Genomic DNA, 23709 nt, shown 5'->3' with positions numbered 1-23709 from the left:
TGTTTATCTTACACAGACCAAAACCAGAAACACCTCCCACTATCATTCTATCACATCTTAAAAGCAGCTACAGACAAATAGCTCAAAGTCACTTTGTCGACAAAACATCTGCATCGTCTCATCCACAATCAGATTTCATTTTTTTTCAGATACGCCGTTGGATTTTCTGAGACAATTAATTTTTTTAAATATTTAAATACCAAAATAATCATCCCTTAGAGGAAGCATACGCCATTCCACACATTCATATCAACTTAAACTTGATTTCAATGGAACTTTAAGCAACTTTTCCCTTTTAATTTGCTATATATTTGTCAGTTTGCTTCTATGTACCATCAGTGGTACTCACTGAGCCTCAGCGATTCATCAGACCAGCAAGACACATCTATTATTATTATTATCATCTGTTCTTTAGGATCATGTGTTACTAAATGACTTTTCCTCGCACAGCGGATGAAAGACCAGATGTTGTGACGGCCTCTTAGAAAATCCTTCATCTGCCACAAAAAAACCTCAGTAAGTGCAACCAAAGACAAAGAAATGAGGTCACTAAGCTGGGTTACCAAACATTACATTTTCTGGTAGGCACAAAGTCAGAGGAATAAGCCTTCAGATAACACCAGTATGACCAGTTTGAACATCCATTCTGAACAAAGAGTTTCACTCATTAAGGCGTACCTAATGGTGTTTTAAGACCTTATTATATGCAAGAGCCATAGCTGAAACAGCTCAATATCAGAATGATAATAAGAACCATAGTCACATTTAGCAGATATTATTTTGTAATGTCATATCATGGTTGTTTGTTTTTTACAAAAGAAACTTAAATTTATAACCAAGCCCACCTTTCCTTTCAGCCATATTTCACATTATTTCCTCAAGACTTCCCTCCAGTTAAAACAGCTACAAGAAAATCCACATTTGCATGATTAATAAGTTACATTTTTATACATACACACATACAGAGGGGGCTTGGAAGTTGCTTGGCACATTCTCATGCTTGACCAACCTCCTACAATCTAAATAACTATACAAGACACAGTTAAACAGGTCTTCTCACACCACCGTCACCCTGTTCAGTCATGAGGCTTCAGCATGTACAGGAGACGACACAGGACGCCTGCATGGCCATGATTAACACTTCTCTGCATAATCATCCTGCAAAAAGGAGGGCATACACAACCCAATGCACTAAGTAACATGGAACAGTTCAGCTCTACATACAGTATCTTCACATACTGATAAAGTTTAGATTCATAATTTAATCTGTATATATTGTATCTTAATATGCTGGTACCAGGTATTCACAGTGACTCTAAAATAAAATTACAAGAGGAAGTTTTTACAAGAAACAAGAGAGTCGGAGTGACTGACGAACGTTTGGCATCCCTTTTTGTCGGAGAATAGAGTTTGTAGATGGAGATTAGTTTGTGGTCAGTTCTGTTTGATTTCAGTGGGATTCGGGCGAGCTGCCTGCGCTTTTTTTGTTGGCACTGAGGAGAAAAAGTCCGACTCCTCTGAACACACGTTACTGTTATTGGCGCCAACAGCAGTGGACACAGAAAGGTGAGGTAAAAGGTGGTGCCGGGGGGATGAGATCTTATCCACCCTCTTATGTTGAGCAAGACATAACCTGGGCTAAATAAGGAACACTATGTGCCCTGTCCAGTGCTGATTTTACAAAAAAAAAAGTGCAAGAACGACACAGAAACACATAGAAACACACATCAGGGTGGAATGGTAAGATTTCACCTATTGTCCTTACCGCTACCACTCATAAGCCATAGTAAACAATTACCCAAAATAGTCACTGTAGACATCCGCCAAACACAAAACATATTTAAATACAATATCCTGTATTTCACTATTAGTTCAAGGTGTTTTATTCTGACACCTAAAGCTATTTTGCCAGTTGAAAGAAAAAAGCTGCCTTTTGGCATTTTGTGGTTCAGGCCAGTAGGAGGAGATCTTCTACAGTATGGCTGCTACAATAGTGAGGTTAGAAGAAAACAGCTACAGGCAATCATGGAAGGAAGCTGAAGCAGTTCTTTTCCTGCCATTGTCTGCGTCTTCAGGAGAGGTAAAAACCCTTTTCATTATCCCTTTTATACTGTTTTTAACATACTTTCAGGAGGAACGAGCATGCTCAGTTCCCTTTTTCATGACATTTCCAGGTTACATCCCTTTTATGTATGGGTTTAAAAAAAAAAAAATCCTTTCCCCTAAAAATTCCAGTTTCTTAAATACAGTACTACTGAGATGTGAAGAGGGCAGAGAATGATGTCCTTACGTAACAGGCCTTGCTCTAAGGCCAGTCAGTTGGCATCATTACATCGTATGAAGTAGAAGGCTGCCCACAGGCTCGTCATTGTCATGTTCCCTTTTTTTTTTTCTTGTTGTGTTTTGTTTCAAGGCCTTCCACACTATCAGCGCCGGGCAGAACCACACTCAGACATCGCAACTACACATCTGGCAGAGAGGATAGCAATACTACTGTTCACATATATTATTGGTGATATATATATACACTTTTGGTCATTTCAGATAAGACACCACCAAACATGCTATACAGTGTCTCTCAGTCTTCATTGCCACTTTTAATGCAAGTGCTATTCAGCCCAGCTTGTCAAGTATTTGAAGCAAGGTACAGTAAGAGATGCACACGTACAGACGCACACACACACGCACAGGCACGCACACATGCAGCACACATCCACACACAAACTGTATCATATATTCACCAAGAGAAGAACTCTGGCATAGCACACCAACGTAGCAGCCTGAGAGCTGCAAATTGGTCAGTCTATGAAGGTCATGGGATGTTGGAAATGTAATTTCTTTCTTTTTCATGGGTTGATTTGCATACTTCGTCACCAACAGGCAGGTCCAGGATTCAGGATTGAGACTGTGGTTGCACACAGATTGATCAGGATGCATGTGTGTCTGCCTTTGCAAATATATATGCACAAAATCAGTCTACTGAGCGTACAAGCACGTTGTACGAGTTGCATCTTTTCTGCTGATTTGTGTGTCTGTGTGTGCAGTGGTGAAGCTAACAGGGCTTGTTGACGTTGCACAGCAGCTCGGTGACTTTGATGAGGCGAGCCACTGTGCTCTGCGACTCCTCCTGCAGCCGCTGGTTGTTCTGCCTGAGGCTCTGCACCTCGGCCTGCAGCACCGCCTTGTCCTCCTTCTCCTGAAAGACATCGGCACACAACAAAACAAAAGCCGTCGCTCAGATCGCTGTGGCAGGAACGGGAGGGGAGCGACAGGTACAGCGGTGGCTTTAAGGAAACTAGTGGGCACACATAAACACAGAGCTTGAAATAAAACAACACAAACACTGTAGAGTAGCACATCAGGCTGCAGTGGGGAAAGAGAAACAATCCACTGAACTGATCATTTCTTTGACAGAAAATCCCAGTTCAGACTTAAAATGAAAGTCTGTTGTCTCAGTGTTTTGGAGTTTAGCCTGCAGGTCAGACCGTGTAAGCCACCAATCACTTCTTATGGGTAAAAGACCGCAATTAAAATTATTTTCAATGTCAAAAAATATCATTTCTTTTCAATTAATTGTGATTTTTAACACCCATTTTTAACACCCAGAGCCAGTGTGAGAGCATTAAATTGTCTGTTTGTCTGACCAACAGTTCAAAACCCGAATATAGTCAATTTACTGTTTAAATAAAAAAGAGAAAAGCAGGCAACTTTCACATTTTCGAATATGGAACCAAAGAATGTTTCATTTTCGCTTCATAAATGACAGACAATTTTTTTGTTATATTAATCAGTTTAATTATCTGGTGATATAATTGTTATTAGTTGTTTTTGGAGCACTAATTGGGTATTTTTTATCATTATTCTTGAGAATCCATGGACTAAATGGTATTTATATAATATGTGTACACACAGAGACATATTAACTATTGACCAAAGATTCTCAACACAAGGTCCACTTGTCTGCTGCTGACTGAATAACTCCATCTGTGGAGGAAGGCCATACATTGTGGTTGAAAGCTTTGGAAACACAAGTGGACTTTGTGTTATGAATTGATTTTTGTCAAGCAGCTGTTTCCGAGGTTGAGATTAAGATTGAGGACAGTATTCTTACAGTATTCTTTGACATCTACATGCATGAATTAGCTGAAATGTACAAGAAAATATTGATAACAGCATTTAAGGAGTTGTTGGACATACATTTTTACAAGTATCATATTGGGGATATTTACAAATCTGAAATGTTACTGTACAAATGTACAACATTAGGACTAAATAAATGCTTTTTGAGTGTTTCTGTATTTAATGCATCCACAGTGAGCCAGCTGTGATTTGAAATGGCTGAATGAACGGGAGTATTTGTACAAGTAAACAAAAACCTGCATCAGAAAATACAAATAATCTTGCACCAGCGACAGAAGCTGAACGATTTGAATACGTTTTCCTACCTGCTGATTCTCCCATGGAGCTCACTGAAAATATTATTACAGAGAAAAACGTTCATGAAAGTCAAAGCACCTTTTGCAGGTCATCCTGCAGCCTCTTCAGCATGGACTCCAGCTGCGACACCTTCTCTTCTAGATGGCCTGGAGAGTCACTGCAACAAAGAGAGGCAGTGACACTTTGTCAAAATCAATTACATTATTTTTAATCAGAGAGAAGCTAGATTAATTTGTGACACAACTAACAAATCAACAAGATGAATGTCTTCACTGGTGTATTTTATAGAAAGGTTTTTCTTGTATTTCATTTGTAAGAAAAGTTCTCTCGTCCTGTTATAGCACCTCCCTCGTCTCATTCAGCGAGTGAACTTTTCACTCTGCTTGATTGGTCTCGACTGCCACTGAGGCAGCCTCAGGGCTCGAGACTCTGTCCCTGCTGCCTTTAAAACCTGTAATACTCAGAGATCAATTTACAGTAATTGCTAGGTTGACAAGCAGACCCATTTTCAGTGAGAGAATTCATCCCATGATGCATTTCGTCTGACTGCAGTTATATATAACACCGCTTCTGGTGATGTGAACAGCATGATAATGCTTTTAAGGGAAAGAACATTGTGTTGACGTCAGGTGGTTCAGGCCTAATAGTGCGTGTTAAGTTTGATATTTAATGATATCCTTTCCTTTTTGGTCTGTTTAAAGCTTGTGTGTGTATATTTGAAGACATCATTATTTTGAGAGGGCTTGGCAGTTTGCTTTTTATTGTAGTCACCTATCAGATTCTCTCTCTCTCTTTCATTTGTATATGGTATGTACTGAAAAATGAAAAAAAAAGATACATATACAAGCACGTTGTGTATATATATATATATATATATATATATATGTGCCCTGCGACAGACTGGCGACCTGTCCAGGGTGTACCCTGCCTTCGCCCATTGACAGCTGAGATCGGCTCCAGCACCCCTGCGACCCTTAACTGGATAAGCAGGTTACGGAAAATGGATGGATATATATATGTTTATTTATTTCCCCCCATGTTGTGATCATTTTAGCAATTTGCAAGTTCAGTTTCACTAACAGATGCTTATGAGAGGTGATATGGAGTATTCTGTGTGAGTGTCTTTTTAAAGCATTTAAATGCTTGTTGGAGCCAAATTGAAAGGGGGAATAGTCATCGATAGGTCCTCTAAAGTACGTGGGGGGACATGAACTGCGCCAGTAGAGACTTCCTTTAAAGAAAAGCTTCACATTGGCATGGAGGACTAAAATAAGGTAACCAAGGAGCTGAAAAAGTGTAAAAGAGAAACAAAATGGATCAGAGTGAGAGTTTTACAAAAAGATGACAATGACAGTGAGTCAGACAAGCTGTGTGTGCGTGTGTGTGCATCTGTGTCTGCATGCGCATAACTGCATCACTGAGTCAGCAAGAGAGCTCTCTTTATGGGGGGGAGAAACCTTCGCATTGACTCAAACAGTTGGATGTGGCCGATAAAGTCTAAATAATTGAGAGAGAATAAAGAAGTAGAGCTGTGAAAAGGGATGTGTGCAATGATTCGGACATAAAAGAAAACCAAGAGACTAACTACAGAGATATTGAACTGTCTACTTCACCCTGTGTGTACTGTATAGCAACCCACCTCTCCTTTGAGTCTCTCAGCTTGCCATCTGTCTGGTCAGCTCCTGCTTGGGAGGGGTCTCCTTTACGGTCTGTGGTAATGAACATTATCCACATTATTAGAATTTAATATAGCCATACATACCATAATGAAAGCTGAGGCAGACAAAGACAAGATACTTTCACTTTCTCTCAGTATAGAACACACTGTCATTCATACACTTATCTTCATATAGAGTGCAGATCCATTGCACTAATATATTGTTGTTTTTTTGGCCAAAGGTATGTGGACACATAGACATTACACCCATAAGTGACTGGTGAACATCTCCCTCCTATACCAACACGCTGGGAAGACTACAAGATTTTGGAACCAGGTGATAAGGCCTGGTTCACCGTCGGTTTTTCAGTTCACCCCAAAAGTGTTGGGTGGGGTTGAGGTCAGGGCTCTGTCCAGTTCTTCCACAGCAAACTCCAAAAACACATTTCCGTATAGACCTCACTCTGTGCACAGGGGCATTGTCAGGTTTAAACACGTAAGGCCCTTTCCAAGACTTTTGCCTCAAAGCTGGGAGCAAACAGTTGTCTAAAACCTCACTGTATGCTGTATCATTAGGCTTTTACTTATCTGGAACAAAGGGCCCCAAACCATTAGTTAACAGCCCCAGAACCAAACTATACAGCCAGGGGTGTTTGGTCATTTAATTGTTTGCCAGTGTACCAAAGGGTTTATATTACAGTTATGTTTATTCAAACATTTAGAGTCTAACTTGAATCTTAAGATTGTGGAAGAAAACTCACATGGATGAAAAAAACATAGAAAAACTCTTTCTCTTGGTATTTGTTATGGTGCTAACCACTAGGACAGCTTGTTATCATATTTTACAATTAGAGTAAGAGAGGTGTGCATAAGTAATTAGTTCCTCACCCTCTCGAGACAAAGCCTCCAGGATGCTGCGGCAGGCGGTGGCCAGGTCAGCGATGGACTGCCACTCCTCCTCAGTGGAATCTGTCGTCTCTGAGAGAACTGAGAGAAAGAAGTCAAGGTTTTACTTGCTTTTGTACAGGACAATACAGCAAAACGGTGGGCCTGCAGCCGTTCTGCAGTGACACCGATACACCACTGGGGGGTGCTGCTGTGTTAATGCTGGTCAGATTCAGGGGCAGAATGTAGAGGCACAAAGAGGAAATGGTATAATGTATTGAGCCTGCAGGTTTCACTGAATCATGTTTATGACTTTATACAATCTTTTTGACATCAGTAAAGATTGAATTTAAGGCGGCATACTACATTCAAGGTAATGACTTAAATTAAATTGGAATACTAGAATTTGGGTAAATTATAACATGCAAATTTAATAAAACGTTGACGAAAAAAGAGACATTTAAGATTCTACAATTATAATTTTTTAATGATTTATTTAGTCCTTAAATTTGATCATTTCGTTTAAAAGTTGTCATGCATTTTAACAGACTCCCTGTGAAAGCACGTGATGTGAAACAATCAGAGTCCTCAGAGGCCGCCCCCGCAAAAATCATAAGAATCAGATGAGAGGATGAGCAAGTGCGCTCTTATGGCGGATAAATGATGAGTCTCATAGTCTCAGCGGAGGCAGAGCAGATGGCGTAAGAGGGGCTCCTTGATTTGGGGCTGCCTAAAACTCCACCCCTCCCACTACCCATCTGTCCCCCTTTTATCCCAGCCCTGGCAGGGGGTGGCAGCAGAGCAGGGGTGATATTAGATTAGCGGAAAGGGGCAGCGTGGATGAAAGAGGAGGGACAAAGGGGATGCAGTGCGGAGCAGAGGGAGGATAATGAAGAGAGGGGTTTAAGGCAGAAAAAAATCTGGGAAAAGGGACTTTGAGGCTTAAATCAGGCAGAGATGATTTGCAAACATGTGTAATTGTTCCATTTGGAATCATTTGAGCATTCATGTCAGCTGTTGTGTCTGAGAATGGAGCTTTGTTTTGAGTCCATTAACAGGGTCATATTATCTATTTGTGCCCTTTGTCTCGTTATTAATTCACACACATTACATTTTTTAATTAACATGCTGCCATTTTCATATTTAAACTATTATACATATATAAATATATTATAAATATAATATATTATAAATATAATATAATTAATTAAAAATCAGCAGCAATAGGGAAGTACTTACTCTTGGTGATGGAGTTGTGAAGACTTAGGGCTCGTGAATTTCTTTCAGCTCGGTCTAAACATGACAACCGGGAAGACGAAGCTTTGTCATCACCAAACTCAGCGCCCATGAACTGAAGACATAAGAGATAGAGATAGAGGGGAAACGGAAACAACACTGTCAGAGAGCGGATGGAGTGCTGGGGAGAGAAAACCACTCAGATGTCCTCTCGTCTCAGTCTGTCACCTGTTCGTCCTCCAGGGCAACCTTGGGTTTGACAGCGAGGATCAGATCAGGTATGGCGTCCCTCAGCTCAACGACATTCTCATAGATGTGGCGTTCCCCCTTCAGCCCCACGTTGTCGTACACGTGCCTGTCCGGACTGAGAGGGAGAAATGTGATGGTGGTGGTGGTGGGGGGGAAAACACAAAGCAAATCTGTTGTTGATGCTTTGTGACATTTTTTTATCCAATCCAGAGGTCAAAACAGAAACCGGAGCACTTCGACAAGTAATCTCCAGGATGGCTTAGATTAAGGCCTGATTGATTTTTGCTATCCTGCACTCACAAAATCATCCATCAAAAATATCATATCTGATGCGCTGAAGGTCAAATGATTCAGTTCTGCTTTTTTTGACAATGGAAAGCAGTCAAACTCATTTTGGTGAGCAGCAGAGATTAATATTATCCTCATGAATATATTTTATGCTCATTTCCTGCTTCAAGCTGTTGTAGCTTTTTGGAGTTCTCAGGGTGAAACCCAGCGTGTGATTAAAATGATTTATCTGGTAGACACATACATGTCCTCTGCTTTTACATAGTTGTTATTCTCTCTTTTTGGCAAACATTTGTGTGACTGTCAGATGAGGATGAGGAAATACAGTTCAGACCATGATAAAAGTGATTGTTTAATGGAAACAAGTGTGCTTTTTTAAATGTAATTTACATAACTTCTCAACTTTAATCTAAAAGAGAAAAAAAACTACTGAAGAGTTGAAGATCTGCTGCGCAACCGCCCAAATAGTTTTAGTGTTTTAGGCATTAGATTTGAAAAAGGAACATATATTATTAGTATTTTCTAATGCAACATAATTCCGTTAAGTTAACACAGTTCGGTTAACCACATTGCGTGGTGTCCTTTCACCGTGCCCTGTCCTTTGCAGGAAAAGTGACGCACTATAACTCTGAGATTAAATTGCGATGAGTCAGCTTCAGTTTGAGGATATTTTCAGCCATGATGGATGATTAAAGAGCCTTTTAACCACACGGTCTCCCAGTTTGCAGATGTAACTGGAAAGATCTCTCAAAGCAGTGTTATTTATATTATACATCTCTCTATAATGTCTCCAAAACACTCATATGCCAGGCTATGAGAGCTTGAATGAACAGTGACACTAACTTTACTAACACTCACCCATCACATGTATCGCTGTAGGTCGGCTGTCTCTCCAAAGAGCAGCTGCGTGTGAGCTGGGAGCCGCTGCCCTCCTGGCTCTGAATGGCTGGTTGGTCCTGCAGAGAAGTGGCCCGTAACAAAGGTAGGCTGGGCGGCGTGAGGAGCGAGCCATGACTTCTCTCACTTTGCCCTTTATCACACGACTGTCCTTCGCCCTCTTCGGCCTCCACCTGCACCTCCGTCATGTCCGCTTCATTGACCCCACTCGCCTTCAGCTTGTCCTCCTTTGCTTCTGCTTCCTCCTCCCTCCTCCTCCTCCTCCTCCTCCTCCTCCTCCTCCTCCTCCTCCTCCTCCTCCTCCTCCTCCTCCTCTTCTTCCCTCTCGTCCAGCACCCAGGCCTCTCCAGACTGATCCTCGCCAGGTTTACACTCCGTATCCTTGATGGCTTTCTGGTACAGCTCTGAGAAACTTCTGAAGAGCATAAAGCAACAACATACTCAGTAAAAGAAAGCCATCACACATCTTTTTATCCCACTGCTGAGTCATAAAATTAATCTAGAAGCCAATAACAAATATGAGATGGAAAAAAGCGCTATATTTGCCCATTATATCCCTTTGGGAACACAGAGCCCCACTTCCTCTGCAGAATTATGACATCTTTGTGGCAATTTGTGCTTTGTTGTCACAGAACAAGCATTTCAGCAATGAAATATAAATAAACCAGTGTGAGTCGCTCTAAAGTTAAGAGCTGCAGAGGTGTCCACTAATATTGGTTTTATTTGTTTTACACAATTCTGTCCACAGCTGTTTCTGCCCTCTCTCTGACTTCAGCCGAGTGGAAAGTGTGCTGTTAACAGTGGGCGCCCTTTGCCAGTGTGATTAAAGATCATTAGAGGAATTGATTGGTTGTTAGCCAGCTGGTGTGACACTGATGGCAGGCCGTCATCAGCAGCAGAGTGAGCCGTGACCCCAGAGTGGCACCTCTCTTGTTTTCCTGAACTGACTTGTCCCACTGACCCCCCTTCTCCTTATTTGCCCTCAAACCTCTCTCACACCGCCTCACTGGGACTACTATCCACTTTCTGAAGGAACGCTTTATACCAAAGAGCCCCTTCTCCAGTCTCTCCCTGTGTCCATTGACCTTTAAGTGCCCTTGTTAGTGTTCTCTTTCTCCCTCTCCTCCTCATATCTGCAGCTCCACCCACCTGCGTGGCTTGCCGTTCTCGTCCGGTGGGATGACCGTGATGTGGATCTTGTGTGCAGTGCGGAGCAGCCTGGTCCTCTCCTCAGGGCTTAGGTGAACCAGCGAGTGTCCGCACAGTCGCACCACTCGAGCCCACAGCTGCAGGCCGCCGCTCTCGGCGTAACAGAACCGCTGCAGCTCCGTCACAAAGCCCTCCTCGTTCATCAGGAAGCCGGGCTGTCCGACGCCGTCGCGCAGGGGGGTGACCTCGAGGGCCTCGCAGCCGCGCGTCACCAGCTGCAGATGAGCAGAAGAAGATGAAGGAACCAGAAAGACATAAACCACCTACTAGAAAATGTAAAATCCCAACACAATCACCTACCTCTAGCCTCTGCACCACCTCTCGTATATCCTCCGCCTGGCTCTCCATCACACTGATTGACACTGACTCCCCACGCTCATAGAAGATATCCAAGCAGGGCCCCCCCTCCTTAGTCTCTGTCACTGCCTTCCAGCCGATGACATCTCGACAGGAGCAGTTAAACACCACCCTGCGTGTGCACCTTTCAATGAGCACCACCGACTCAGCGGACACCCCAAGTAGACAGGGGAGCCTGAGCTCTCCCGCCTCCCCATCATCTCCACAGTTGACCGTCACAGCCCACACCAGCGCCCCAGCACTGTGCAGCTCGACCCCTTTGGCGCCCTTCAGCTTGTCTTTGCGTTTGCCACCCAGAGAGAGCAGGGGGAACTTGGTGGAGGAGTCGATGGGTGTGGTGGTCACATAGTTTTCGGCCAGGTCCTTCAGGTATTCCTGCCGCGTGCGGGTGGCCATGGAGCGGAATTTCTCTGACTTCTCTGCGGCGTTCTCTGCATTCACAGCCTTCGCCAGGAGAAAGTCTCTGAAGGCGGGAGAGCGAGGGAATCGAGCACCCTTAGGGAAGAGTGGGCCAAATAATGGCATGTCTTTAGAGCGTGTCACAGCCACCCTGAGAGGGAGAGAAAAAAACAGGAATGCCAGAGTAAGAGAGAGTGCAGAAGAAGCATTCGATCTATGTCTTGTTTTTCAGTGCTTGACTGTGGAGTTGTGTAGTGCTCTCCAGAATAACAAACATTTACACTGAATCTGCTGCAGTGGAGCAAGGATTGGTGTTTCCTCCTGAGCTGCCCCATAACTACTAAGATGTATGAGACACATGTGTAAGAGAGCACATATTCCTTAAAGCCCAGAACTTATTTTAGTTCCATACATCCTATGACACATAAAACCCAGCAGCTGATCATGAATTTATTGTCTCAAGTGACTTCAGCCTATAAAAGGAGGTACGGTCTTTTGGGGTGGTGAAACGAGATTCATTTATTTATAACATAGTGTAGGAGGTATGATCAGACCTGTAATAGGTGTTGTCAGTGCAGGGCTCATGGACCTGAATGATGATAAAGACATGTTGGAAATGGGAGCGGATGGACTTTGGCGTGAAGGGCAGGGCGCCTGGCTCCTGGAACACGATCGTCACAATGTCGTTACCGATGTGTCGCTTCCTAAGCAACTGGAAAAGGCAAAACACAGAGAGATTTACTAAAGAAGCAGGCGAGAGTCATTTAAGTCAACTAACAATGAACCACATCTCAGTTTACCATGTTCTATATCTCAATAATCTACAAGAAGGGTTTTAAGAAGCAGCTAAAGAGATTACTCTTAATGAGCAAAATATTATTTATTTTTGGCTGCACTGGTGATGTTGTAGCTACAATATTAACTGTATGTAGTATATGTGTAAACATTTGTTGATTATATGTATTTTCTTTAAATTACAGACACCAGGGGAAATAATTTTTTCATACCCCAAATAAACAAATGATAAAAAACAATGCTGTTAATTGAACTAAAGGCTAACTTGTAAAAAATGTTTTTCTAAAGCTAAGTGAAATTAAATAATTAATCAGATAAGCAACTCAAAGTGTTGAAATAAGCTTGCAAGTTCACGATGTTGCAATTGTTGTTAGCACAACATTCAATACTCAAAAAATAATAAAATATAAAAAAAGAACAAATTTTGTTACTTCAAGATCATTAATTATGCTTTTTTATTACTTAAAAAAAATAATTTCTTTCAAAAAAAAGAAATTGTGCTGAAGTTCAGGATATTAACACATCACACAGTGTGTAGACAGAATCTAGGGGCTTTGTCACTACCGTGTTTTAATAAAACTTTTAATCTATATTGGCATGTCATGACCATATTCTTTGTAAGTGACAGCAAACAGGCATAAACCATAGACTTCATATGAAAAGCTGACTGTAAGCTAAACAGGAAGCCTGCCTGAGAGGCCACTGTGAATACCTCCATGGTTGGAGTGAACACTGGGGGCAGGATTTTATGTCATGCTTGTTGCGGAGTACAGAAGCTTTTTTTAAAGCGTTTTACAAAAGCATGAAGTCTATACAGAGATGGGTAATGAAGGTTCCACCAAGACTAAGTCAATTACTTTCAATAACAGCAGTGAAGCGTTTGAGAAAACTTGGTATTGGAAAAATGGTTTCCTCAACACAAAAGGCAGGAGAAGGAAATCCTGAATCGAATCGCTTTTGAAATATATATTGGTTTTATTTTTACCTGTTGCGTGTTGTTGGATGTGTAGGGCAACATAGTGGACACGTGAAACATAATCTCATAGTCCTGGTAGCGCGTGTAGAGGGAATGTGTCCCAGTTGAGTCGGCTACACAAGCAAAAGACACACAGAAACACACACATCACACAAAGAGAAAGACAGATAGGGATTTATCAAAGTCAGACAACGTTTGCGAATGAAAAGACTAAACTCAAATTGTCACAGTCACAGTGAAATCTGTCTCATTTGCTGTTCTCTGACACTCACTGAGGGGAAAACAGCTCTGAGATAATCAGCAGTGACTATGCTATTTTGCAGGCAATACTCAGATTACATGCGGCTAGATAGGAGTTATCTTAGGCTTTCAGTGGTGCACTGATGCCCTTCGGATAATGGTCCTTCGACAAGGTGAGATACAGCCAATAGATGCGGGTGTGGTGCGTTTTCTTTTTTTTCAGCTCACTCTTGTTGTCCAGCTGAGCTCTGTATTTCTCCCAGCCCTTCAGCCGCACACGCTCCCCGAGCAGATCCAGGAACTCTTCAAACGCCGGGCCCGAGCTCTCGTTGTTGTACATGTCTTCCTCTGAGCTCTGCCCGGCCCGGCAGTACATCACCCCAACCTTTCGCTGGAAATTCAGCTACATTAGAAGACAGAGAAGCACACAGTTTATAATTATCTTGCCAATACCTTTCACCTAATAGGGCATCCTGATCATTTGTCATCTTACTTTGCAGCTGAAAAGCTAGTCTGAGAGAATTTATGCTGTAAAATGTTCTGCACAGCACACATAACACTATTAAACCTATCAATCCCCTCAGGTTTCATGCTTCAAAGTTGTTCATTCATTTCCTGAAGTAGCTTACTTAAAGTGGCTATCTAAAGTGTGTGGGTTGAAATGGTCAGCAGCTTCTGCAAAATAAGGTTACATTTTAAAATGTTTAAGCGATCAGCAGAATATCCTCTAAAATCATTTTGGCCACAGTTTCTCGACGTTAGAGATTTGCTTTCCATCAGCTCATTCATCAAAGTAAGCAACTTGAGGAAAACACTTCCAACTCCAAGAACATATGACAAACAATTGTTATTATGTTGGACATTTCTACTTATTAATTTAAAATTTGATGGAGAGGTTAATGGATTGAACTTGAAAATGAATTTTGGTCTGTTAATGATTAAACAATCATTTGGGATATTAGAATCGAAGTGGATGGCGACACACCACCTGAAGCTGAACCTGGACAAAACCGAGCTACTCTTCCTCCCGGGGAAGGGTTGCCCGCACCGAGACCTGTCCATCACCATTGATGATGCCGTGGTGACGCCAACTCGGACTGTGAGGAATCTGGGTGTGACCCTGGACGACCAACTGTCGTTCTCAGCAAACATTGCATCGGTCACACGCTCCTGCAGATTCCTCCTCTACAACATCAGGAGGATTCGCCCCTTCCTCACTGAGGAGACGGCGCAGGTGCTCATCCAGGCTCTGGTCATCTCCCGCCTGGACTACTGCAACTCACTACTTGCTGGAGCCCCGGCGTCGGCCATCAGACCTCTGGAGCTTGTCCAGAAAGCTGCAGCACGTCTGGTGTTCAATCGCCCCAAGTTCTCTCACACAACTTCCCTTCTCCGTTCCCTACACTGGCTCCCTGTAAGAGCTCGCATCCAGTTTAAGACTCTGGTGCTAGCCTACAGGGCAGTGAAAGGAACAGCTCCTTCCTGTCTCCAGGCCATGGTCAAGCCCTACACCCCCGCCCGACCACTTCGCTCTGCTGCCTCGGGGCGACTGGCTGCCCCGTCGCTCAGAGGTCCCTGCGCCGGTCCACCCGGTCACAGCTTTTTTCTGTCCTGGCCCCTCAGTGGTGGAATGAACTCCCCACTGACGTCAGGACAGCAGAGTCGCTGCCCATCTTTAGGCGCAGGCTGAAAACTCACCTCTTCAAGAAGTACTACCCTGAGCCTTCCTCGTAGCACTTATTGCACTCGTATTAGTTGTTGCACTTACTGTATTCGTATCAGTTCGCTGCACTTATTGAATTTGTATTTGTTTACTGCACTTATCCTATTCGTAGTAGTTTGTAGCACTCGGATTAGTCTGTTGCAATTATTGTTTTCGTAGTAATCTGCCTCTGCACTATACTTTTCCTCTGGCTTATGCTTTGAGATGCTTGTTTAAGAAAGGAGATGCACTTATGACTTCTGGTGACTAGTAGTTCTCTTGAATACCTATGTTGAATACACTTCCTGTAAGTCGCTTTGGATAAAAGCGTCTGCTAAATGACTGTAATGTAATGTAATGTAATGTAGAAAAGAAAAACATAAAACAGACAACAGAAAAGGGCAATTTCACCCACTAAAACAGCACAGTGGAAAACAATGCAGACTGAAGAAGTACAGCCCTTTATTTAGCCCTTTTTATAGTGTGCAACTTGTTTTACATCATAAAGTAGCACCAGACCAAACAGTCCGACATGATAAGTGAACCATGTCACCATGGTGGCAAAGAAAGATGAGAGAAGAAGGAGCAGATTTAATAAGTGCACTTTCACATCTAAAAACACCTGTTTGATCACTGTAGAGGTGTAGATTTCAAAATGTCAGCTTTATAACCAAAAATGTTGTATCTGACCTTGGAAAAAGAGCTATTTGCTGCTTTTGGTCACTATCCAATGTCCTGAAAAGCTTTCGCTCTGACAGTCTTTGGTGTCAGCAGAAGTGGTCCTACTCACCCCCTGTTCATCCAGCTTCAGCAGGGTGTCCCTGACCTTCGGGGAGTTCGAAGCCAAGCGAAGGCAATGCAGGTTCAGTTCAGGCATGATGAACTCCAGCAGCCTCTTGGGAGACAAGCCTCTAGGGGTCGTGTGACGAGCGGCAGAAGGCACAGACTCCTCCAAGATGGAACCTCGCAGTGTTTTCATCTGGGGAGACGATTCACAGTCATCACATCCAGGCAAAATCAATTACACACACAAGGAAAGCTTTTGAGGATAGAAAAGCGGCGGTTTACCTCTGTGGTGCGAAAGATGATTCTGCAATTGTACTGAGCTCCGCTGGATCCTTCTTTCTCCTCTCGACGGAAACTGATGGCCACTGGGCCAAGGCGGTCGTCCATGCCGAAGAAATTCTGGTGTTCTGTGATGACAATACAGTCAAATTTAACTTTGACAGTGTTGGCGTTAAATATGATGTTCATAGAGAACTGTATGAAAATTATTGGGATGTAGAGGGGATGAATCTTGTATTTCATTCTATAAAATGGCAAGACCCTCCCAAGACAATATTTTCTTTGAAACCTCCCCTTAAATACTCTTTCACCTTAACATTTCAATACATGACCAGACCCCTTTTTAGTCCTCCCCCTTCTCTTAAAAAATTCTTGGACAGTCCATAAATGAAAATTTGCAGTGATAAAGACTTGTTCAGATTGATTGTTCATCAATGATTGAATAGCACCATAGTGTACTTCCAATTTGTTAAGACGGACAGTAATGATTTCTTATCATAAACAGAAGAGTCAGACAAAGTTTTAAGTTTCACTATACGTACCTTTCATGTAGAAATATTTGCGATAGTAATGGGCTCCCAGATCTGCATGCTCTATAAAGTAGTTGCTCTTGCCCTGCTGTTGGACGTGACTCTCTCTGGGCTCCTCCAGGACCGACACTGCATCATTGGGGGTTCGCAGGCTCAACCAGAGTCCCCTCCTCCCCTGGGATCGACCAAGACCCACCTGCTCTTCTCCCCCGGTCTCATTGCGGAAGTGGGGGCAGCTGAGCAGGAGCTCGTTATCGTTGCCATCACCTTCGTCCAGCAGCAGCGACTGCTCAGGGTCGTCTGCAATCACCCCGTTGCCTCCCCCTCCCTGGGCAGGTGAGGACGGGGTGGCTTGGGAGAGGGGGCGCAGCTGGGAGGCGGCTGAAGCCCCTGAGGTGATGTTCTTTTTCCGTCCAATGCTGTCTCTGTTTGTGGCCGCCTCAGTGAGGTCAAACAGGATGCTCTGAACATCGTAGTGGGCAAAGTTCCTCACCCAGGCTCCGCCCCCAATGTTGTCATATGGACCTGGTTGAGGGATCTGAGGGGGTTTGGTCTTCTTACTTAGACCTTCAGGCTTCGGTGGCTTGGCAGGTTTTGGGGTGTCCCCCGTGGGAACAGACAGACCCCGAAAGAATCCATCAGGCTCTGGAGGGTTGCCCTGCAGGCCCAAAAGCAGGAAAGGGTCTTTGAAGCGTAGGGCATTTGGACTCAGGGGCCCCTGGTCGTCTGTGCTTGGCTCCTGTGCTTGAGTCTGTCTCTCCAGCGAGGACAGGCTGCCGTATTCCCTGTGTAGCAACAAACCCCCATCGCCCTGAGCCCCCGCACCCACCTTCTCCCCAACCACCCGGGTCGCTTTCCCCCCTGACTTCCCAGAGGAGTCCAAGTCTCCTAAGGTTACATCGCTGTTACTTCTCTGCATGATGTGGCCGCGGCCCACCGACCTCAGCGTCAGCCCCACACGGCTCGGAGTGAGGCTGTCATCTTCTGCTCCATCAGCCTCCCTCCTTGGCGGCCACTCCACTAGACCTGCTTCCCGGTTGGGGTCAAAATTGACGGTGGCAATAGGCGGCCGCATGTTCTGACGGCGAAACTTGCGTATGAAGAGGTCATCTGACTGCATGGTGCCTGAAAGACAGACTCCAGTCCAACAATCTTATCTCCACTCTGGTCCAGAGCTTCCTGCTCTCCCAGTAAAATGTCTGTCCTGGTCTCTATGGTGCTGGTGTGAGACGGGAGCACTGCGCGCAAAGATGAAAAACCCCTCTTAGTGAAAGCAACAAATATAGTCCTCATTCACCTCATTCACACCACTTAAGATGGTTGAATTTTCTCAACCCTTGGACGTCTCTGTGAGGTGCCACACTTTATCCCAATTCAACGAGTTCTTAAGTGTAAATGAAGAAGATTGAGGAAAATATGCAGCTGCGTCTGGTTGCAGGGGTCCGTCCAGGTGTGCGGATGTCTGTTTTGGTGGTGCTCCAGTTGGGCAGTGCTCATTCCTGCAGAATAAGGATGAGAGGATCCTCACTGGAGCTCGAGTCCTCTTTGCAGCAGAGTCTCTGTCTCTATCAACCTTTCTAACATAGCATCCATTCGTCTGCACTATTCAGTGCCTGCTGCTTCCCTTTTGGTCAGGTCCACTGGCCACCTGCAGACAAAAAAAGAGAAGATATATCTTTTTTAACCTCATCCTTCTCATCATTCTCCCACATTGCTACTATCTTCATCGACAGCTTTAAGTTCAGCCCTTAGCAGCTTGATAGTGAGTACAAAGAAACCCTTTTTTTAGAAGAAAGCTTTTGATAAACAAGTATTGAAGTTCAACAATAAAGCAGCAGGCAGGTCTGACGTCTCTTATTGTTGAGTAATGCCTTGTACCTCTGTTTTCTTTCATTATTATTCTTTCCTTTACACACTTTCCGTTCCAAAGTTTCCCTAAATAGTTCCACAGCAAACCTTAATGCTCACCACATCCAGCCTGCACACGCTCACAATAGACAGTATTAACACAGGGGAGGGGGCCTTCCTGGCTTACGCTGCCAACATACGAGAAATAAGTGTAAACTATCTCCCACCCTCACATACGTTCGCACACAATCAGACAGTTTTGTTAGTTCACTCCTACACCAGTATTTAAAATAATACATAAATAACAACAACAACAGACACATTGTAAATAACCATAGATATAGTATACTGGAACAGCTGTTATTATTTTCGACAGTTTTAAGAGTATGAAGCAGTGTGCTTCCCTTTTTTTAAAGTACTTGAACAATTATTGTTTTAAGTTTTGATTGCGACTTACCAACCAGTGGGTTTTGTTTCTGGCGCAAATCAGCCGGTTTCTGTTATAATTCGTCGCAGACGCACCGTCTTTGACCAAACTGACGTCAATCAACTCAAGTTGAAACCTTTTGTCGCTCTCAATAAGGTATGAGGCTTCTTCCTGTCTAGCTTTTCACATGCATCTCCTCTCTCGTACTTAAAGAGCAGGTGCAGTGGTGCAGAGCTGCTACCAGAAAAGCCACACACACACACACACACACACACACACACACACACACACACACACACACACACACACACACACACACACACACACACACACACACACACACACACACACACACACACACACACACACACACACACACACACACACACACACAAATGCAATAGAGTAAAGTGAGGAAGTCACAAAAATCTTTGTTTCCCTTTCTTGCCAGCTCTCACACTCTTTTTTCAGCAGATTTCTCTCTGCTACAAAAATTTAAGTTGAGTTATCAGAGGTTATAGGTAGTTTAAGTGGTGCCTAGATATATGCGAACGTGTGTTGAGGTGCATTTATATAATCTAGAAGACATTAGGGGACACTTGATGGGTCTCAGTGTTAGCAGGAAGTGGTGCTGACGGCAGATGTAGACAGTTTCTCTTAAAGGTTTTTGTTAATACTGAAGTGGATCATGTCTGCTCATCAAAAAGAGGGAAAAAAGGCGTTTGAGTACGCTATTGTTTTATATTCATTTGATCACTTTCAGCATTGTCCTCTGTGTCTGTTTTCTCATTAAAGTCAGTAATAGTGGTGTTGGACACATGGCAGAGAACAACAGTCATCCAAGTTTTTGTTAAAGAGAATGAAACAAATGTATGAAAGCTTTTGTTATAGATAAACTATATATTATATTTGATCTGAAGCTGCAACTTTTTACTTATATTCTTTAAAATAACAACCTCCCGAGTTGTGTGAGCAAACACAAATATGTTGGAAGGACACTGCTTTCTCTGTGAGAACAACAATCATGTTGAGGTCTGAACCATTTACATTAACATTAATATGCATTTTTAGTTTGGTGCCTTGACCCTGTCCATGCAATGCTCTGAAACAAGCTGACACAGACGGCTTTTCAGTCTGTGATCTTACCGGCAGAGCTTGAGGCGCACAGCATTTGATGGAGATGAGCACATTTTTGAAGAAACGTAAAAAAATCCATATAAATCTAAATGGTATTACAAGAAAGGACTAGGAAGGTGGGGTTAACATATTGGAAACATGCAGGTCAGGACTCAACCCTACATACCAATCAAAACAATGCACATTTTGATCAAGCTCTCTATGTTGATTTTACTGTTAATTAAAGTGTATCTTCTTTAATTCTGAAGCCTTAAATAATTATTTGCAATGCCAGGAATGTCAAGCTGGTGGAGAAAAAACAAATTCACATTTTATATTATTGGACTAGAAATTTACCAATACTGACTCAGAGTCAGCTTTAAAATAATCACCATGTGCAAACAATACAGAGGACGTAACCTCTGTGGTAGATTTTAGTGTATGCAGTTAGATCAAGTGCCAAAAGCTTTAATGGATGGATGGTGTTAAAATAGACTGTGTTCATATATTATTGGACTATAAAATGACTTTACCATGCCTGGCTGAACTAACTTGAAGCTTGATTATGTTGTTTAATTCCAATGAGAAAGAAGGGATGACAATTCTAGACATTTCCGTCCATTTGTAGTCCCTCATCTGACACACTGAGCCCCATAGAGAAGCCTCTGTGCACTGTCTGTGTGGTGCCAGGGCTGCAGGCATTAAAACCCTGTTCCTGTTTCTTTCTTGGAACCTGCTCATTTTCTCAAACAACATTACCAATGTGGGCACAAATTATGTTTGTCTACGCCTATCTGTGATTATTAGATGCAGCATCGGGTGCATGTATTACAATGCCTTGAAAAGGTGTGAGCAATCAATTTTCTCCGCTTTCTCAAAGTGGGAGTGTAGATTATTGGCAGCAGCTTGAAAACAAAAACAAATCACAGATTGCCTTCATGCTGTTCCAGCAGAAAGCTGAACTTCCAGGCTCGGCCAGGAACACTCTTGCTCTCCACCAACACAGAGCGCGGGTTGAACTTGGACACTTATCACTCACCGCCTTTGTACAAATCACATATTCCTGAGCTTCTTAAGACCCCCGGCCCCTGAATCAGTCCTTGTTTCCATAGCAACCTATCTAGTGCCACCCTCTTACGATGTGGTATCCAGTCAACAAGTGTCTCATTGTTTACTCTACTCAACTGGCAAAATGGCCTCGATTTGACAGACAAATCTTTGACTTATGATATTTGTGTCAGTCTCCCTGGTCAGATAACAACAAGTAAACACGGACTAACAAGGTGGAAATATTTTGTTGTCATGATTCAACTGCTTGCTTCAAAAACACAATATGATGGTGAGTGACTGAATAAGCCTTAGTTAACATCAAACTCAATAACAGATAGATTTATAGATGTTGTATCCATAGATCTATTGGAAAATATAATTGTACTTCACACAATTAAGATGGATGCTTAGCCTAAAGCAACACATATGAAATCAAAAACCACAAGTTGAAGGTGTCACAATACACTAGCATTGCGTGTTTTGCCATTGTAGTATGCTTACCTACAATGTTGAACGAGGTGGTATGAACTTTATACCAGCTCTACATCAGCATGCATTGCCATTGTGAGCATGCTAACATGCTGATGTTTAGCAAACAGCACATCTGTTCCTATAGACCACAGTAGTGTGGTCATCTTTGCCTTTCCGAGACAATTGCATGGTTAAATTAATCAATTATATTTAATGAAAAAAAATGCCAGCCATATAATTTTTAACAGCCCTGGCTTCATTTCAGCCTGACGTGTTCTGGGTGTCAGACTAAAAAAGTGTTATGTATTCTTATTCAGTACTCATAGATCAGTATCAGCAATGCCCTACCCCATTTCAGAAGCCTTCTGTGGTCCGGGGCTGAGCCTAAGGATAGTCTTACAAAGCCCCTGGCATAGCTGCAGACTTGTTAGTGTAATAAACATAAAAATGTTGTATGCAGTAGCCATGTTCATTTTGTGTGCAGTCTACACATATCTTTATGCCAAGCTGTCATTTTAGATCAAAAAGGGGCATTATACACTTAAATAGTGTTATCAAAAGAAAACTAAAGCCTGAATGTTCTCAGTTGTTTTACGGTTCCTAATTGGTCCGGACTTAACTTGTCTCGTTTTGAACAGAAACCACACAGAAATTTGGATCATCAAGTTATTTGCAAGATTCACATGTACAGTACATTATCTGTCTGGTGTTGCAGCATCTATCTAGTAGTGTTATTATGTTCTTTTTCATCTGTGTTTACAGATGTGTGGGGATAATAAACCCATTACTTTTGAATCAGAATCGAATGCAGAAAACAGAAAATGGTACTTGGTAGAAAGGAGCCAAACATTTTAAAAAGCAAGACTAGAGATTTTCTTACCATTACTGATGTGCAAAATCTTAAATTGAAACACCACTGGCCCACATTCTAAAAACATGACTACCACATTGACACTGGCCTTCCTTTGAATAGAAACGGTCCTCTGTGTGTGTCACCGCTATAGAGAAGTGTGTGATATACTTTACATAGCAGCACAAAATGAAGAGGAACAGAACCGTTTTGTCCCTGCCCCCTCAAGTTTCAGCTCAATATATTTGGGAACCCATTGTTCGTATTCTCGGTATATTTTCTGCTGCATGCATTAGCCTGACAATTTAAATGTCATTGTACACCCTCCCAACTAAAAAGCTTCGTCAGTTAAACAACTACCTTTTGATCCAAACAATACCCTAAAAATAAAACCCCACACATAAATTATTGATAACCATCTTGATGTTTTCCCAGGATACTTCTAGCTGATCAGTCTTACAAGTTTTATATCAGTCTGGCCTAAACCAAACCCTAATATGATCATAAATGGATCACTTCGTAATAGCAGGACTGACTAAGTGGCAATAAAAAAAGAACTTAAGGGCATTATGAAGACAATAAACAGCAACGGGAAGCTCTTCTTTTTCCCAAAGCTTTCATTGAATTCTGATTAGCTTTTACTGTGATGATGCTGCATCTTGCTGGTTTAAAAAAAACTGTTACCAGAACTAGACACAATATCATAACGTCAGTATGATTTCTCTAAAGACTTTGGCATGTTTGTCGAAAAGGAAAACCTGTGAAATATCTGCATCTTATTTGAATACAGCTGAAAACATCCTGAAACTTAGGAAGAGTAAGAGTGTCATTAGTTGCCAAATATAATAGATATAATAATATACATAATAACAAAACATAAAACAGAACGTCACTTCCCATACAGATCTCACTCTTATTGACATTATTTGCATCAGATATCTGGTAGAAACACACACCAACTATCCTTTCTCTTGTACAAGGATGCAAACAGTCACTGTACAGTTAAGGTTGCATGCACTCCCCCG

The 23709-nt window shown here is 42.6% G+C and overlaps 1 protein-coding gene across 1 annotated transcript; it reads right to left on the bottom strand.

The window, feature by feature from the left end:
* Positions 1-298: 298 nt before the first annotated feature.
* On the bottom strand, positions 299-19387 carry zmp:0000001168 (signal-induced proliferation-associated protein 1). The gene is given in 17 exon segments (XM_054625540.1): positions 299-3196; positions 4516-4594; positions 6077-6146; positions 6983-7081; positions 8219-8330; positions 8444-8579; positions 9611-9897; positions 9899-10064; positions 10799-11073; positions 11159-11765; positions 12169-12326; positions 13395-13498; positions 13854-14028; positions 16118-16306; positions 16396-16520; positions 16935-18570; positions 19228-19387. Coding segments are annotated over 16 exon segments (3834 nt in total). The 5' UTR covers positions 18043-18570; positions 19228-19387; the 3' UTR covers positions 299-3052.
* Between the last annotated feature and the right edge of the window lie 4322 nt (positions 19388-23709).

This window comes from Anoplopoma fimbria, chromosome 24 (assembly GCF_027596085.1).
Source record: "Anoplopoma fimbria isolate UVic2021 breed Golden Eagle Sablefish chromosome 24, Afim_UVic_2022, whole genome shotgun sequence".
NCBI classification, from domain to species: Eukaryota; Metazoa; Chordata; class Actinopteri; order Perciformes; family Anoplopomatidae; genus Anoplopoma; species Anoplopoma fimbria.
The sequence above is the reverse complement of the archived record's forward strand: the minus strand, read 5'-3'. Positions and strand labels throughout refer to the sequence as shown.